The sequence below is a fragment of the Hyla sarda genome, chromosome 4 (assembly GCF_029499605.1).
Source record: "Hyla sarda isolate aHylSar1 chromosome 4, aHylSar1.hap1, whole genome shotgun sequence".
NCBI classification, from domain to species: Eukaryota; Metazoa; Chordata; class Amphibia; order Anura; family Hylidae; genus Hyla; species Hyla sarda.
The window spans coordinates 406,882,974-406,901,257 of NC_079192.1; the positions used below are offsets into that span (position 1 = coordinate 406,882,974).

General features: G+C 42.1%; 1 protein-coding gene across 2 annotated transcripts; it reads left to right on the forward strand.

The window, feature by feature from the left end:
* Positions 1–2,123: 2,123 nt before the first annotated feature.
* On the forward strand, positions 2,124–17,001 carry SINHCAF (SIN3-HDAC complex associated factor). Of its 2 annotated transcripts, none has more exons than XM_056517560.1 (6): positions 2,124–2,216; positions 11,699–11,857; positions 12,830–12,929; positions 13,103–13,223; positions 14,210–14,360; positions 15,738–17,001. In XM_056517560.1, the coding sequence occupies exons 2-6, from the start codon at positions 11,730–11,732 to the stop codon at positions 15,853–15,855; spliced, it is 618 nt and encodes a 205-aa protein (XP_056373535.1). In that variant the 5' UTR covers positions 2,124–2,216; positions 11,699–11,729; the 3' UTR covers positions 15,856–17,001. The 2 variants fall into 2 exon arrangements, with proteins under 2 accessions (XP_056373535.1, XP_056373536.1); XM_056517561.1 differs by lacking the exon at positions 2,124–2,216 and adding an exon at positions 11,527–11,608.
* Positions 17,002–18,284: the final 1,283 nt, after the last annotated feature.

An 18,284-nucleotide genomic window follows, 5' to 3' on the forward strand; every position in this document is an offset into this window, starting at 1 on the left:
CAATTTTGTTTCTGGTGTTCTTCGACAGCTCTCTGGTCTTGGCCATAGTGGAGTTTGGAGTGTGACTGTTTGAGGTTGTGGACAGGTGTCTTTTATACAGATAACAAGTTCAAACAGGAGCCATTAATACAGGTAACGAGTGGAGGACAGAGGAGACTCTTAAAAGGGGTTATCCAGGAGAAAACTTATTTTTTAGATATCAACTGGCTCCAGAAAGCTAGACAGAAAAGAACAACCTTAACTTCAGAAGCTCATAAGTACTGAAAGGATTAAGATTTTTTAATAGAAGTAATTTACAAATCTGTTTAACTTTCTGGAAAAAAGTTTTTTCCTGGAATACCCCTTTAAGTTACAGGTCTGTGAGAGCCAGAAATCTTTCTTGTAGGTAGGTGACCAAATGCTTATTTTCCACCATAATTTTCAAATAAATTCTTTAAAAATCAGACAATGTGATTTTATGGGTATTTTTTCTCATTATGTCTTTCATAGTTGAGGTATACCTATGATGAAAATTACAGGCCTCTCTCATCTTTTTAAGTGGGAGAACTTGCACAATTGGTGGCTGACTAAATACTTTTTTTGACCCACTTTATATGTTCCAAACGGAGTCACTAAGCGGACTCATGAATGCGGGGCTGTTGCGCTGTTGGCCATAGAAGTGAATGGGGTCTGCTGCTCCTGTTAACAGTATACATCAGCATCTTGTCTTAGGTGGGATGCTGACGGATAAGATTAACAGGGGCAGGAACGCAGTATGGACCTATCCTTATCCTGTTTTTTGGTGGTAATAATTGACTAACATTTTTTGTGAGATTGGTCGCGGTGCAGGGGGCGGGGCATTATCGGCAAGGTAATTGCAGATACCGATAATGCCCAAAATCGTGATTATCGGCCGATAATATCGGCCAAACCAATAATCGGCCGATCCCTAGATAAGATGCCTGATCGCGGGAGTCCCGCCACTGGGGACCCCTGGTATCATGCACGGCACCCCGTTTGTAATCAGTAATCAGTCCCCGAAGCGTGTTCGCTCCGGGACTGATTACAGGCGACCACCGGGCTGGCGGCGTGTGACTTCACGCTTCGGACTGTCAATGCAAGCCTACGGGAGGGGGTGTGACAGCTATCACACCCCCTCCCGTAGGCTTGCATTGAGGGGCGGAGCTTGATGTCACACGGGGGCGGAGGCGTGAAGTCACACGCCACCGGCCCGGTGGTCGCCTGTAATCAGTCCCGCAGCGAACACGCTCCGGGGACTGATTACAAACGGGGTGTCGCGTGCATGATCCCGGGGGTCCCCAGCGGCGGAACTCCCGCGATCAGGCATCTTATTCCCTATCCTTCGGATAGGGGAAAAGATGTGTAAGCACCAGAGAACCCCTTTAATATGAGCGAAACACGGGGTGCTTAGCCACGACTTTTCAAAAATTTTCGCTTGATCTCACGCCAGCCCCCATGCCACTTAGATACTTGTTTACATCTAAGCTGCTTTTGCTATTTACGAAGAACGCGCGCCTTTTTGATAAATGCAGGGGGCGATTTATCAATGATAAAATTCTCCTTCGGATAGGGGATAAGTTATATTGCACTACAGAACGAAACACGGCGTGGTTAGCCATGACTTTTTAAAAATTTTCGCAAATTTCCGCTTGATCTCACGCCAGCCCCCACATCACTTAGATATTCGTTTACGTCTAGGCTACTTTTGCTATTTATAAAGAACGCGCGCCTCTTTGATAAAAGCGGGGGACAATTTATCGAACAATGATAACATTTCTCCTCAGGGTACCACAATGGCTTCACCTCACAGCGTCCATCCCAGACCCCATTGATATAGTAACCTGAGGGACCTCTGTATTACACCACACATAGAGCACTCAGTCAGCCATGCTCTGTTATAACCAGCTGGCCATGTCCTGGACCAACCACAGTTTTTGTTATGAAGCCCCCGATGCCTCCTCCTCCTTGTTTGTGATGACAATTCCTCCCCTCACGTTTTCCCGCCCAGACCCGCTCCCATAAAAGGACAATGGTGAAGCGGGAAGAGTGACGTCACCGCCCGCATGCTAATGAGCTCGATTGAAGAGAATCTGAGCGTGGGAACCGCGCAGGCGCACTAGACGCGGGAATTTTTTTTTGGTGTTTTTTTTTTTTTTTTTTTCTTGTAGTTTGATTTCTTACAACGCTGGGAGGCTGCAAAAGAGATAAAGTTCCAGGTAAGCGCGTTATGTCGCGTGTTGTGTGATATATATGTCGCGATGTACTGGAATAGATCCGCTCTGGCATGTGTCGCTCTCCCCCGTGCATCGTGTCCCCCCTTGTCTTGTCACTTGTCAGCGCTTTAATTTATTACCGATAATAATGTCGCACGCACCGGGCAGAAGTCGCATGGAGTGTGCGCTGCAGAGCTGCGGTGTCGGTGCCGTGTGTCAGCTCCCCTGCGTCCCTGCACGTTTCACCCATTGTTCGGTGTCACCGTCCGGGCCTCGTGTCTAGTGCTGGAAGTGGTGCCCAGAGTGCATGTTGGTTTTTTTTTTATTTTATTTTTTTTGGGGGGGGGGGGGGGTTGCACTTCTGACACCCCCTCATTTATAGACGGCAGTGCAACAGATGTCATCATTGTCTGTGCATGGGAACACGTGCGCCCCTTTTTATTTAAGACTCTTTTGTAAACTTGTCGCATGCTGAGGTGTTGTGGCATTGGGGGGGGACTTGGTGTCCTCTCCAGTATTGGGGGGCTCTCCTGGCAGAGGTGTGGGTGCAGGGGGGATGATAGGTGGGGGTGGGGGAGGCCCTGTGGGTGGCCAGGCTGCTTAGCTTGGGTTACTGCACGTAGGCAAAACAAAGGCATGCACACTGTGCCGAACCCCCAGCAGTCACAGGCTCCACATGTCATCCTGTGCATTACTGACTACCTGCCATCATCTCCTTTAAACTACTGTATGGGGGGCTCCTATCCCCAATCTGCAGTCCATGTGCCCCATGGTCAGTGTTTCCCAACCAGGGTGTTTCCAGCTGTTTCAAAACTACAACGCCCAGCATGCCCGGACAGCCGAAGGCTGTCCGGGCATGCTCGGAGTTGTAGTTTTGAAACAGCTGGAGGCACCCATAAACACTGACATGGGTTATCGACATAAACTATGTATCATTATTATTATTAACTATTTATTACAAGCCTTACTCCCCTGTAAACCGTGCGCATGTATGTCCTATACTCAATTCTCATGTATTTTCTGACCAGGGTGCCTCCAGCTGTTGCAAAACTACAAGGGAAAAAAAATGTAGGTCGGGGGGTGGGGGCTCACAATATATATACCCTATCACATCTACTACATACAATACAATACAGTCACCTCATATATATATATATATATATATATATATATATATATATATATATATGACTGTATTGTATGTAGTAGATGTGATAGGGTATATAAATATATATATATGACTGTATTGTATGTAGTAGATGTGATAGGGTATATAAATATATATATATGACTGTATTGTATGTAGTAGATGTGATAGGGTATATAAATATATATATATGACTGTATTGTATGTAGTAGATGTGATAGGGTATATAAATATATATATATATATATATATATATATATATATATATATATATATATATATATATATATAATATACATACACACACACACATACACACATACACACACACACACACACAGGGCTCAAGTCTTGCAGGAACGTGTGGGAACTGAGTTCCTGCACTTTTTCCACAGCAGGATAACCATTCCCATTAGGAGGAGTCCTGCAGGACCAGCTCTTGAGTGGACATTTTGGGTTGAGTTCCCTCACTTTTTTTCCACAGGACTTGACCCCTGGATATATATATATATATATTTACCACGGAGGAAGCAGCACTCCAATGTGACATAAAAAGTGGTTTATTCACCCTTCCAGTCACAAGTGCTACGTTTCGGTCTGCTCAATGAGACCTTTCTCAAGCCTCCTACTACGCCAATTATATATATACACACACACACCTAGTAGACAATTATTTTTATATATATATATATATATATACATACACACACACACACACACACAGTAGAGAGAGACAGCAGCACTCCAATGTCGGTGAAGAAAAAAAGTGTGGCTTTATTCAACCAAACATCAAAGATAGCGACGTTTCAGCCGTCTCACACGGCCATTGTGACAATGGCCGTGTGAGACGGCTGAAACGTCGCTATCTTTGATGTTTGGTTGAATAAAGCCACACATTTTTTCTTCACCGACATTGGAGTGCTGCTGTCTCTCTCTACTAGGAATTTATTGGACTTTTTGACCAAGTCATCCAGTGTGCACAATTTACTACTCTCTTTGTGCTGCCCATTTTTTCATTCATAGAGATAGATATAGATATATATATATATATATATATATATATATATCCCTCTCCTCTCCTCTAATAACACTCATTGTACATTGAATAAAATGATGACAATTTAGTAAATGTTATCATTTTATTCAATGTACAACTAGTCTGTTATTCCTAAATAATATATTTATTATATATTTTTTATCTGTTTTTATATAGTTATATCTATATATACCCTATCACATCTACTATATATGTGTGTGTGTGTATGTATGTGTGTATGTGTATATATATATATATATATATATATATATATATATATATATATATATATATATATATATATATATATATATGTGTGTGTGTGTCTTGAGGTCTGTATCACATTTCTCTCTGTGTTGCAAAACTACAACTCCCTGCTCTTTTGCAACAGCTGGAGGCACCCTGGTCAGAAAATACGTGTGAATTGAGGATAGGACATACATGCGCACGGTTTACAGGGGAGTAAGGCTTGTAATAAATAGTTAATAATAATGATACATCGTTTTTGTCAATAACCCATGTCGGCGTTTCCCAACATGGGTGCCTCCAGCTGTTTCAAAACTACAACTCCTTGCTCTTTTTTGCAATAGCTGGAGGCACCCTGGTGGGAAATGTTGTCATTAAACAGTAACAATGGCAAAGTGTCAAGTACTGCGAACCCTTTTCCTCTCGATGGGCTCGTTCACACGGGCGGATTAGGCCGGGTTCACACCACGTTTTTGCAATACAGTTCCCGTATACGTTTTCAATTTGAAAACCGTACGGAACCGTATTGAAAACCGTATGCACTGACTCTCCATTGAAAACCGTATGCCAAACGATGCATCCGGTTGTGTCCGTTTTGCATCCTGTACGGTTTTGTCAGTTTTTTATTTTTTTTTCCTGTACCCAAAACCGTAGCCTACAATGGTTTTTGGTCCGGGTGAAAAACCGTATTGAAACTGTATACTTTTTTTTATTTATTTATTTTTATTTTTTTAATATGAGAGTCAATGGAAACCGTGCCGAACTGTATGTGTGTACGGTTCCATCCGGTTTTCACATACGGTTTTTGACTTTGCACAATTTTGTTCTTGGAATTTCAATCAAACAAGTGAAACTTTATTCATAATGGATTGAAATGTTAAAAACGTATTTTTCAAACCGTATACGGATTAAAATTTGTACACGCGTTTTGATACAGATTAGTCCGGTTTTGAGGAATCCGTTTTTTTTAAAATCAAAAACCTAATACGGGAACTAGCAGAAACGTGGTGTGAACCCAGCCTTAGATTGCAAGATCACAATCCCATAGAACCTCATTCAAGTCAATGGGATCCGTTAGGACTTGGGGGAGTCAGTAGTACCCCCGACCCGTTTTGGACCCAGACCGGGATGAAGCACGACGGCAATGAGAACCCAGCCTTGGGGGTCGTTCAAAAAGGCGGATTTGATTGAAAGATCGCAACATGATTTTGAATGGGGATGAAGTCGCCACGGCAGTCTGCCGCAGTGAGCCCACTCTCATTCAAAATCGCTGCGGAGAACTCGTTGCCATCTCCCAAATCCACCCGTGAGAAGAGATATAAGGCCGGCCTCGCTTTTTTTTTTTTTTTTTTTTCTGAGCATGCTCAGTTGCAATAACGGATTGTAACGGATGCAAACAAAAGTTACTTCCGTCACCATAGACTTTAATGTTGACTTGAAATCAACGGGATCCACTCATTTCAGTTTTTTAGCCTCCTCAACAGATCTAAGGAACGTAAATGAGAAATGATAATGTGAACACAGCCTTAGGCTCGCTACACGTTGCCGTCACGGCTCCGTTACATGGGGCTCGGTCGGCAAGTCCGCCATAACGATTGGAATTTAGCGGAGAACAAAATTAGTACAACCCGTTTTGGACCCAGAAAGGAATAAAGTACAATGGCAATGTTAACCCAGATTATGTAACTTTAAAGAGGTATTCCAGGCAAAAACCTTATATATATATATATATATATATATATATATATATATATATATATATATATATATATATATCTTCTCTATCTCTATCTCTATCTCTATCTCTATCTCTATCTATCTCTCTATCTCTATCTCTCTATATCTCTATATCTCTATATCTCTATATCTCTATATCTCTATATCTCTATATCTCTATATCTCTATATCTCTATATCTCTATATCTCTATATCTCTATATCTCTATATCTCTATATCTCTATATCTCTATATCTCTATATCTCTATATCTCTATATCTCTATATCTCTATATCTCTATATCTCTATATCTCTATCTCTATCTCTATCTCTATCTCTATCTCTTATCTCTATCTCTTATCTCTTATCTCTTATCTCTTATCTCTTATCTCTTATCTCTTATCTCTTATCTCTTATCTCTTATCTCTTATCTCTTATCTCTTATCTCTTATCTCTTATCTCTTATCTCTTATCTCTTATCTCTTATCTCTTATCTCTTATCTATCTCTATCATCATCTCTCTCTACTGGCTCCGGAAAGTTAAACAGATTTGTAAATTACTTCTATTAAAAAATCTTAATCCTTCCAATAGTTATTAGCTTCTGAAGTTTTCTAACTGCTCAATGATGATGTCACGTCCCGGGAGCTGTGCATGATGGGAAAATATCCCCATAGGAGCTGCACAGCTCCTGGGACGTGAGTCATCAGAAAGCAGTTAGACAGAAAACAGCAACTCAACTTCAGAAGCTAATAACTATTGGAAGGATTAAGATTTTTTAACAGAAGTAATTTACAAATCTGTTTAACTTTCCGGAGCCAGTTGATATATACATAGATAGGTTGATACATAGATAGATAAAAAGTTTTGGCCTAAGTAAATAGTTAAAAAAAAAAAAAAAAAACATTTACAGATAGAAACTGCTTTAAAGGGGTATTCCATGAAAAAACTTTTTTTTTTATATATCAACTGGCTCCAGAAAGTTAAACAGATTTGTAAATTACTTCTATTAAAAGATCTTAATCCTTTCAATAATTATTAACTGCTGAAGTTGAGTTGTTGTTTTCTGTCTGGCAACAGTGTGCAGTTCCCGAGACAAGCAGAGATGTCAGCAGAGAGCAGAGTAGAAGAGGTTTGCTATGGGGATTTGCTTCTAAACTGGACAGTTCCCAAGACACGTGTCATCAGAGAGCATTTAGACAGAAAAAAACAGCTCAACTTCAGCAGCTCATAGGTACTGAAAGGATTAAGATTTTTTTAATAGAAGTAATTTACAAATCTGTTTAACTTTCTGGAGCCAGTTGATATATAAAAAATAAAAACGGACTATAACGGATGTTATCCGTTTGTATCCATTATTGTTCAGACGGTCTAGACGGCCGTGTGAACTCAGCCTAGGTTCAGACTACGGAATCTCCGGGCAGATAATTTCCGCCCGGAGATTCCGAGTTCCGCCTGAATTAGTCGGCGCTAGGACCGCGCGGACACTGCAGTCTCCTATAGACTGCTATGTGTTCCGCTCAGACTTCCGCCTGAAGAAAGAGCAACCCCTTTCTTCAGGCGGAAATTTCTAAGCGGATTTTCCGCTTCACAAATTCCGAAGTGTGAATTTGTGAACGGAAAACCATTCACTACACTAAACATTTTAGCAAGCGGAATTTCTGACGGAAATTTTACGTCTGAATTTCTGTCGGAAATTCCGTAGTCTGAACCTAGACTAATAGAGTTCTTGTTGCAACAATGTATCAGGCCCAGGAAACAGCAGAGGATCCCGGCTTCTGATAAGCTGCAAACTAGTGTGTGCATGCTTTGGGGTGCTATCCCCTCCCCCCAAATCTAAGTGATTATTTATGCACAGAGAACATGGACTTGAGTATGCTCAGTAGTTTGGAGGGGGGGGGGGGGGGGTCAGGGCTTTGTGTTTTTGGCTTGACACATTGCTACTGTTAAGGACTTTACGGTCTGATACTTTAACATTAACAATGTATCAGGCCCAGGACACTGCACTGTAATGAAAGCCCCCTGTTCCCCCTCCAAACTACTGTGTGGATGAACTGGGAGTCTTTCCTCTCCTCCCGAAATAGTGCGCTCTGTGCATAAAGCTGATAAGTACTGGAAGGATTAAGCTTTTCAAATAGAAGAAATTTACTAATATTAACTTTCTGGCACCAGTTGATTTATAAAAGAAAGAAAGAAAAAATAGCTTTCCACCGGAGTACCCCTTTTAAAGGGGTTGTCCGCTGCCCTGCCTTTCGGAGCTCTGCACGCAGCGTCCGGAAGTTCACTACTCCGAACACTGTGTGCGGGCTTCCGTGTTCGAGGCCGCCCCCTCATGGCGTCACGCCTGCCCCCTCATGACGTCACGCCTGCCCCCTCAACGAAAGTCTATGGGAAGGGGGCGGGACTGCTGTCCCGCCCCCTTCCCATAGACTTTCGTTGAGGGGGCGGGCGTGACGTCACTAGGGGGCGGCCTCGAACACAGAAGCCCGCACACAACTTCCGGACGCTGCGAGCGGAGCTCCGAAAGGCAGGGCAGCGGACAACCCCTTTTAAGCAACTTTTTCATCCTTTGGATCTAGGGCTGTTGTAAAACTACAGCTGTCTGGGCATGCTGGTAGTTGTAGTTTTGCAGCATCTGGAGAGCCGCAGGTTGGAAAACACTGTCTTCTAGAATACCTGGGTTTCTGATGTACTGGGTTAGTAGACGTCCATATCCAGGGCGTCCTAACTGGTTACCAAATGGTAAAGATGGACATTAGAGTGGAGCGAACTTTACAGTACATAGGCTCGTAGCGAACCTCGCAGCTCGGCTGTTGATTACTTTAGTCTGCGTAAATTAATTCAGCTTTCCAAGGGCTCTGGTTGCCTGGAAAAGTCCGAGATGACAGTCTTAGGTCTCCTAGGTCTGTATCCACCTTTTCCAGGCAACTGGAGCCTTTGGAAAGCTGAACCAATTTAAAGTAATCAACGGCCGAGCTGCGGGGTTCGCTACGAGCCTATTTAGTGTAAGTTCGCTCCACTCTAATGTCCATATACCTTCAAGAACTGTTGGCCAAATGTTTGGCGAGTGGTTCTCTCCCGACCTCCCCGTACACATCTGAACGTCTTGTTTCTTCTATGGGGAGGGGTAAACTCCTATCAGCGGCTTATCTATTTGAGAACTATAGGGTCTAGTATTAAAGGGTTAGGCTGGGTTCACACTACGTTTTTCAACTACGGTTTCCGCATACGTTTTCTATCAAAAACCATATGGGGGGGAAAAAACGGATGGAACAGTTTGGGAAAAAGTAAACCGTATGCGTTTTTAAACAGTATACTGTTTTTAAAAATGCATACTGTTCCGTCCGTTTTTATAAAAATAAAAAAAATATATGTTTTTGAAAATTCTGTCCATTTTTAATGGGAGGGGTCTTTGGTGGGGACTTTAGGATGCAAATGCGCATCTGCAAAGAAAAAACGCATACGGTTTTGCCGTATGGAACCGTATACATGTGCGTTTCCCATTGACGTCCATGTTTAAAAAATAAATAAAAAAAGGGATGCGACTGCAGTCAAAACCGTGGTTGAACACGGTTTGGAGTACTGTTAAAAACCGTATTGCAAGTAAACCTATGTATACGGTTTTCACTAATGGGAACCGTAGTTGAAAAACGTAGTGTGAACCCAGCCTTACTCCGGTAGAAAACTTTTTTTTTTATTTATTTATTTTTTTAAATCCACTGGTGCCAGTAAGTTAAACAGATTTGTAAATTACTTCTATTAAAAAATCTTAATCCTTCCAGTACGTATTAGCTGCTGAATACTACAGGGGAAATTATTTTCTTTTTGGAACACAGAGCTCTCTGCTGACATCACGAGCACAGTGCTCTCTGCTGACATCTCTGTCCATTTTAGGAACTGACCAGAGCAGCGTATGTTTTCTATGGGGATTTTCTCCTACTCTGGTCAGTTCCTAAAATGGACAGAGATGTCAGCAGAGAGCACTGTGCTCGTGATGTCAGCAGAGAGCACTGTGCTCGTGATGTCAGCAGAGAGCTCTGTGTTCCAAAAAGAAAATAATTTCCTCCTGTAGTATTCAGCAGCTAATAAGAACTGGAAGGATTAAGATTTTTTAATAGAAGTAATTTACAAATCTGTTTAACTTTCTGGCACCAGTTGAAAAAAATATGTTTTCCACCAGAGTACCCCTTTAAATAAACCCAATATGCTGTGTCCTCCTGTGTTGACTCTCTTGTTCCTGGGTTTGTATCAGTCGATCACCTTGTCACTGCGTGCAGCTCCTGTACATGACCAGGACTAAACGGCATCATAAAGACCGGCTACCGTGTGGTGGGGGTGGGGATTAATGGTGGTCACACGGTCAGCTGTCAGGTCGTGACACCTGTGGTTACCTTAGTCAGATCTTTTGTGGTCAGAGCAGTCGCCCAAACCGCAAGTAAATCCTGGTCTGTGATTCACAGGATGGAAAAGGTACAGGTGGCAACACGTGTGTTAGGCCGCGTTCACACCACGTTTTTGCAATACAGTTCCCATTTACGTTTTCAATGTGAAAATATTTTTATTCAACTGATGCCAGACAGATTTGTAAATTACTTCTAGTTAAAAATCTTAATCCTTCCAGTACTTATCAGCTTACTGTATGCTCCACGGGAATTTATTTTCTTATTTTTTTTTCTTTTTGAATTTCTTTTCTGTCTGACCACAGTGCTCTCTGCTGACACCTCTGTCCATGTCAGGAACTGTCCAGAGCAGGATGTGTTTTCTATGGGCATTTGTTCCTGACATGAACAGAGGTGTCAGCAGAGAGCACTGTGGTCAGACAGAAAAAGAAACTCAAAAAAGAAAAGAACTTCCTGTGGAGCACACAGCAGCTAATAAGTACTGGAAGGATTAAGATTTTTCAAAAGAAATAATTTACAAATCTGTTTAACTTTCTGGCACCAGTTGATTTAAAAAATAAATAAATAAAAAAATGTTTGAAGAAGCTTTGATCTTTTTCTGTGATGCCATAAGGAGCCTTGATGGGATTACTGATTGTATGATATTGTTTATGTACCGGGAAGATCAGGTGACCATGAGAACACCAAATTCTAAAATACCTGCTAGTCTGAATTCTATAAACACCGGGGATCTATAGGTTTTCAGGAACCAGTTTGGTGATGCCAGGAGACCCGGATAGGGGAGCAGCTGTCTTACAATTACTATCATTGGCCATTTTTATGGGTCCGTCTGTTTAGTCACCTGGTCACTTAGTAGGTCCCGCTCCTCTCTGGCACGTTCTCATACTTCCCGTTAAGCCAAAAACGCTGAAATTAACCCATTTTTCTCATTTTCTTTCTCAGCTTGTCCGTTTCAAGGAAGAAAAGAAAAAAAATGATTGGATTTTACAAACCAAAGACCTACAGGAGCTCCAGAGGCTGCTGCATCTGCAAAGCCAAATCCTCAAGCAGCCGATTTACAGACAGCAAACGCTATGAGGGCGACTTCCAGAATTGTTTTGGGTAAGAATGTCCGGCTGGTCAATGTATTACAGTATGGTAGTACTCCGTGCGTCCTTGCAGTCAGTGTTGGGGGTGCATGCTAAGAGTAGTAGTCCCAGCTGTTGAGTGAGTTTGTTGGTATATAGCTGTATCAATACTATCACGACATCTAAAACAGAAGGGGGGCTTTGTGAGAGTCATTGGGCCACCTGCTGCGCAATCACGGGGGTCCGATGAGTCGAGATGGCGGCCAGAGCTCCACTCTCCACTCCTGTCGCTCAAGAAATCTTCTTCTTTGCTCCCCCCCCCCCCCTCCTTTCCCATTTTACCAATAAAATCTACATATCGGGTATTACTGTGTGTGGAAATGTCCGTACTATTACATTATAATGTTAATGATCCCGTATGGTGAATGTAATAAACGTTTAAAAAAAAAAAAAAAAAAATCCAAAATTGCTGATTTTTATTCTTTTTTCTTATCACATACTAGAAAAAAAAAAGGAATAAACATGATCAAAAAGTCACATACGCAAAAGTGATACCGCAAAAACTACAGATCACGGCACAAAAAAAAAAAAGCCCTCATGCAGCCGCGTATACAGAAAAATAAGGCAGCCAGAACAGGGCAATTTTGTTAAAGTTTGACCACAGAAAAGCATGTAACCAAAGTTATCAGTTTACTTGTATTGACCCATGGAATAAAGAGATCGTGTCATGTTTACAGAAAATTGTGCTGTGTAAAAGCGAAAAACTCCAAATTTAGCAAAATTTTAGTTTTCAGTTCAATTTTCCCCCCACCAATTAAATTTATGGCGCAATGAAAAAAATATTATGGCCAATCGAAAGGTGTCCTTACAAAGTATAATTGGTCTGTGGATGGAAAAAATAAGAGTGAGTTCCCTTAAAGGGGTGGAGGAAATAATGAAAACGCAAAAAATGAAAATTGGCGGCGTCCTCAAGGGGCTAAACACTACCGCGTCTCTTATTTTACAGACTACATGAAATGCGTACAGGAGATATCTGCAATGCCTGCGTCCTTCTGGTGAAAAGATGGAAGAAACTTCCCTCCGGCTCCAAGAAAAACTGGAATCATGTAGGTGTTTAATAGTGAAAGGAAACCGGAAGGGTTAATGGCAATTGGACTGTCATCATGGGGGGGGGACTTCTTAAATTTAGCCAGATTACATTGTATGTTTGTGCCTCTGTAATACACGCAGAGGATAATTGCATTACAATCTAGGTGAACAGGTTTTGCCTTCTTTTTAGGTGGTAGATGCCCGTGGCGGGCCCAACCTGAAAGCTCTGCGGATCCGGCCTAAAAGGATCAGGTCTCTGGCAGCACGAAGGATGAAAAACAGACAGGTTTTGAAGATGAAGAAAAGACTTTGTAAGTGATTAACTGTTTAAAGGGGCACTCCGGGGGAAAACATTCTTCTTTTTTTTTTTTTTTTTAAATCAACTGGAGTCAGAAAGTTAAACAGATTTGTAAATCACTTCTATTAAAAAAATTTGACCCTTCCAGTACTTATTAGCAGCTGTATGCTACTGAGGAAATTCTTTTCTTTTTGACTTTCTTTTTTGTCTTGTCCACAGTGCTCTCTACTGACACCTGATGCCCGTATCAGGAACTGTCCGGAGCAGGAGAAAATCCCCATTGCTGCTCTGGACAGTTCCTGACACGGACAGAAGTGTCAGCAGACAAAAAAAAAGAAATTCAAAAAGAAAAGAATTTCCTCTCTAGCATACAGCTGCTAAAATGTACTGGAAGGGTAAAGATTTTTTAATAGATGTCATTTACAATTCTGTTTAACTTTCTGGCACCAGTTGATTTAAAATAAATAAATAAATGTTTTCCACCAGAGTACCCCTTTAAGGAGTACTCCGCCCCTAAACATCTTATCCCCTATTCATAGGATAAGATGTCTAATTCCCAACACTGCAGCATTCTGAACACTGAAGCTCAGAGCTTATGTGTTCTTGGCATCACGCAACGCCACCTCCATTCGTGTCTATGGGAGGGGGCGTGACTGCTAATATCGGTCACACCTCCTCCCATAGTCACACCTCCTCCCATAGTCACACCTCCTCCCATAGACATAAATGGAGGGGGCGTGACTGCTGTGCTCGCCTGTTATCCGGCCCGGAGCGGAGTTCAGATATTAAGAGGCGGAGTACCCCTTTGAAGCATTTCTGCTCATACATGTTCTGCCATGCTGAAGAGATGCTGCGTTTCACTCACTAGATAACACTATTTTTTGTCTCTATAATTTGTGAAATATGTACATATATAACTTATAATTCTCCGCACCTGTAACAGGAGTAAAATGTACATTGTTATACCTTCATCTGACCAATCTTCCATGTTATTTGCAGATTCCGGGGCGCACAGCACGGCTTCCAGCGCTTCCCCCACACACTCCTCTTCTTGTAGTAACCCTTCCGATACAGACACCGACACTGAGCTCCGCACCGCTCCAAGCAGAAACTCCACTTTTTCCTTCCTGGATCCGACTTATTGGAAAAGGTATTTATTAATCATTTAAAAATATTAAACGCTCACCCTTTAGGATAGGATAGAAATATTTCTATCACGGCGGTTCAAATATCCTTTGTTTACCTCAGCAAAGCGCCATTAATACTTGTGGTTTTGCTTGGTTTCGATGTCAAGTTATCTCAATGCAGCTAAATTGTTTGTGGGAATAAAAGTCTATTCACACGGCGGAATTCTGCCTCCAATTAAAGCCCATAGACTTCTATGGGATTCCGCACTCCCATTCACACTTCTGAATTTCCGCAAGCGGAAATTCAGAAGTGTGAATGGGAGTGCGGAATCCCATAGAAGTCTATAGGCTTTAATTTGAGGTGGAATTTCTGCCGTGTGAATAGACCTTTTAGGCTAGGTTCGCTCTGAGGAATCTCCGGGCAGAAAATTTCCGGCTGGAGATTCAAAGTGTGGCCAGCGGCGACTGAATCAGTCGGCGCTAGGACCGTGCGGACACTGGAGTCTCCAATAGACTGCGATGTGTTCCGCGAGTATTTCCGCCTGAAGAATGAGCAACGCCAAATTTTCAAGCGGATTTTCCATTCACAAATTCCGAAGTGGGAATTTGTGAACGGAAACCCATTAACTATACAGTGCATTTTAGTAATCGGAATTTCTGTCTGCAATTTCAAAGCTGAATTGCAGGTGGAAATTCCGTAGTGTGAACCTAGCCTTAGGGTACGTTCACACGCGCGGATTCCGCTGCGTATTTGAAAGTGGGCGGGCTCTTCTCGGCTGTCCGCAGCAGACTTTCCGCAGCATAAAGTCCGCCACAGTCCCTACTGACTTCAATGGGGCTTGCGGCGGATTTTCCCCCGTGTACATTCCGCCACGGAAAATTTGCTGCGGACAGCCGAGAAGAGCCCGCCCACCTTCAAATAAGCAGCGGAAAACCCGCTAAAAAATCAGCGCGTGTGAACGTACCCTTAGTGTTGACCCAGCTACCACCTGTCTGCTACAGATCTGGTTTCTGAATTCCCTGGCGAACAGCTCCCCCTAGGGAAAAAAAATCATGTATTGCACACCACCCATTTATTGGAACATAATTTCCCTATTAGTGACTTCCCACCTCTGGTGAAAAGTGGGAATCCCTCTTTGATAACCTTTTTATAGAGCTGATAAATAGATATATTATTATTATTTTATTTATTATCATTATTATTATTTTATTATTTTTATTATTTTATTATTATTATTATTTTATTGATTTATTAATTATCATTATTATTATTTTATTGATTTATTAATTATCATTATTATTATTTTATTATTTATCATTATTATTTTATATTATTAATTTATTATTAATTATCATTATTTTATTAATTTATTATTTATTATCATTATTATTTTCTCTAGGCAGAAAGTTTGCTGTGGGATCATCTACGAAGGCCGTTACGGCGAAATTCTCATCGATGCCCAACAATACAAACCATGCTGCAGTAATAAGAAAACAGAGGAAACCGACACGAGATGATGCCCCTTATATCATCCGTCACTACCTATTCAGGGTCTTTTGCCGCGAACTGTTAAAGCACCACTTTTTTTTATCTTATTTTATTTTTATTTTTTATGCAGGTTTTTGTGTGTAGATATGAGAAAATATTTAATGTGTGATATATGTATAAGGCCATTGCCCCCCCCCCACACCCCTATTTTATTTTATTATAACAATCTGACGGTTTATGCAGATTAAGGGTCTGTTCGCAATTGGCGCATATGCTGTAGATTTGTTGCAAATTGTTCGAATTTACTTCACTAGGGAATTAAAAATTTGCAATAAATCTACACGTGTGAACAAGACGCTAATACTAAATAACTGAAGGAATTTTACCTTCTAAATCTGTACAATCTCCAGTTCATTTGCTGAATTGGAACCTGTGTATAAAGATTAGGTTATTTTATTTTTAATTTTTAAATTTTTTTTTTTTTTTTTATTCATTTTTTGCTATTAAGGATTTTCTCTCGGGTTATTATAACTTCTGATATGTACCACTGTAATTTTATTTTTTATTTTTTTTAATGGACTGTGATGCAAACCCAGAACTGGATGAGGATTATAGAAACCAGAACCCTTTCCGCTGTGGAATCTCGTTGAAGGTCGCCGTATGTTACAATGTAACTTTTGCAGAGCGCCCGTCCTCTTTATAAACAGGACTTCTCAGGACGACATTGGACGTGTCTTGCCCACATTGCCTTAGGCTGGCTACGCCTTCCTAATGTTCTTCCACCACTCCCCGTGGACGCGATGTTGTGTGGGTGCGTGCACCATTGTGGACAACCAAAGTCTGGATTGTGGATATTTTGGAACTGCTTACCACTATCTGCCTCCACACTCTTTTGAATTAGTTTTATTTTTTATTATTTTTTGGATATATTCGCTAGTACAGATATATTTTTATAGTCTTTTTATGTAATCAACACACTGAAATTGTATTTGTCTTTATAAAAAAGGGCAGGGACTGTGGTAAACCTATAGCAATCATTACTATATGCAATACTCGGCCTATAAGGGCATGTTCACCATAGGATAGGATTCCATACACGTAAATGAGGATGATTGTGCAGCATGTGCATGCATTTTTAAATTATTATTATTATTATTATTTTTAAAGGTCCTATGAATGGGATCAGAATTATTAGGCTAGGCTCACACTGTGAAATTTTTGGGCAGAATTTCTGCCCGAGACCAAGCCGGCCGCACTAGGACCGCGCGGACTGCATTGCCATCCCCATAGATGTCAATGTATTTCTGAGCAGATCTACCCAGAAATGCATTGTCGTCTATGGGGACGGCAATACAGTCTGTGTGGTCCTAGTGCCGCTGGCTAAGTCTCCGGCAGAAATTCTGCCCAGGGATTCCGTAGTGTGAACCTAGCCTTTTTTTGTGAACATAGTCTGCCATGTGTCGGAAAAGTTCCTGGTGCATAGGCTAGGACTAGCCACAGACCTCCTGTTTGCTGTATAGGAAGGAGCAGCACACAGCACCTAACATATCTATAGGCCATCGATATGTTAAGAGCACTGGCGCATTGTGGCTTATGGCTACCGTGTGTTTATGCAGAGGTATGTGTTTGGTGTATACCTAATGGAGCATAGTCCTAAGGCTAGGTTCACACTACAGAATTTCTGCCGGAGATCGAGCCGGCGCTGCTAGGACCGAGCAGACTGCATTCCTGCCCCCATAGACTGCAATGCATTTCTGGGTGGATCTTTTGGGAGATCTGCTCAGATATGCATTGCCATCTATGGGGAAGGCAATGTAGACCGCGCGGTCCTAGTGCCGCCGGCTCGATCTCCGGCAGAAATTCTGCCCAGAAATTCCACAGTGTGAACCTAGCCTAATGGGTGATCATGGCCTGGGCTACATTCACACATGGCAGATTTGTTGTTTAAAATTTCTGTGGCTATCTCTTTCACCCCAATGGTGCTTGCTGTCAAAACAACCCCAATCAGATGAATTAGATGGGGTTCACATTAAAGGTGTACTCCGCCCCTAGACATCTTATCCCCCTATCCAAAGGATAGGGGATAAGTTGTCTGATGGCGGGGGTCCCACCACTGAGGACCCCTGAGATCTCTGCTGCACCACCCCGAACTTCGCTCCGTGCTGGATTACTGGCAATGCGGGGCGGAGGCTTGTGACGCCGCGGTCATGCCCCGCTTGTGACATCACGGCCGTGCCCTCTCAATGCAAGTCTACGGGAGGGGGCGTGACGTCAGTCACGCACCCTCCCGTAGACTTGCATTGAGTGGGCGTGGCTGTGACGTCACGAGCCTCCGGCGCTGCACCTGACGCTCTAAACGAACGCCGGGTGCAGAAGGGAGATCCAAAGTACAGGGAATAAGATGTCTGATCGTGGGGGTCCCGCCGCTGGGGACCCCCGCGATCAGACATCTTATTCC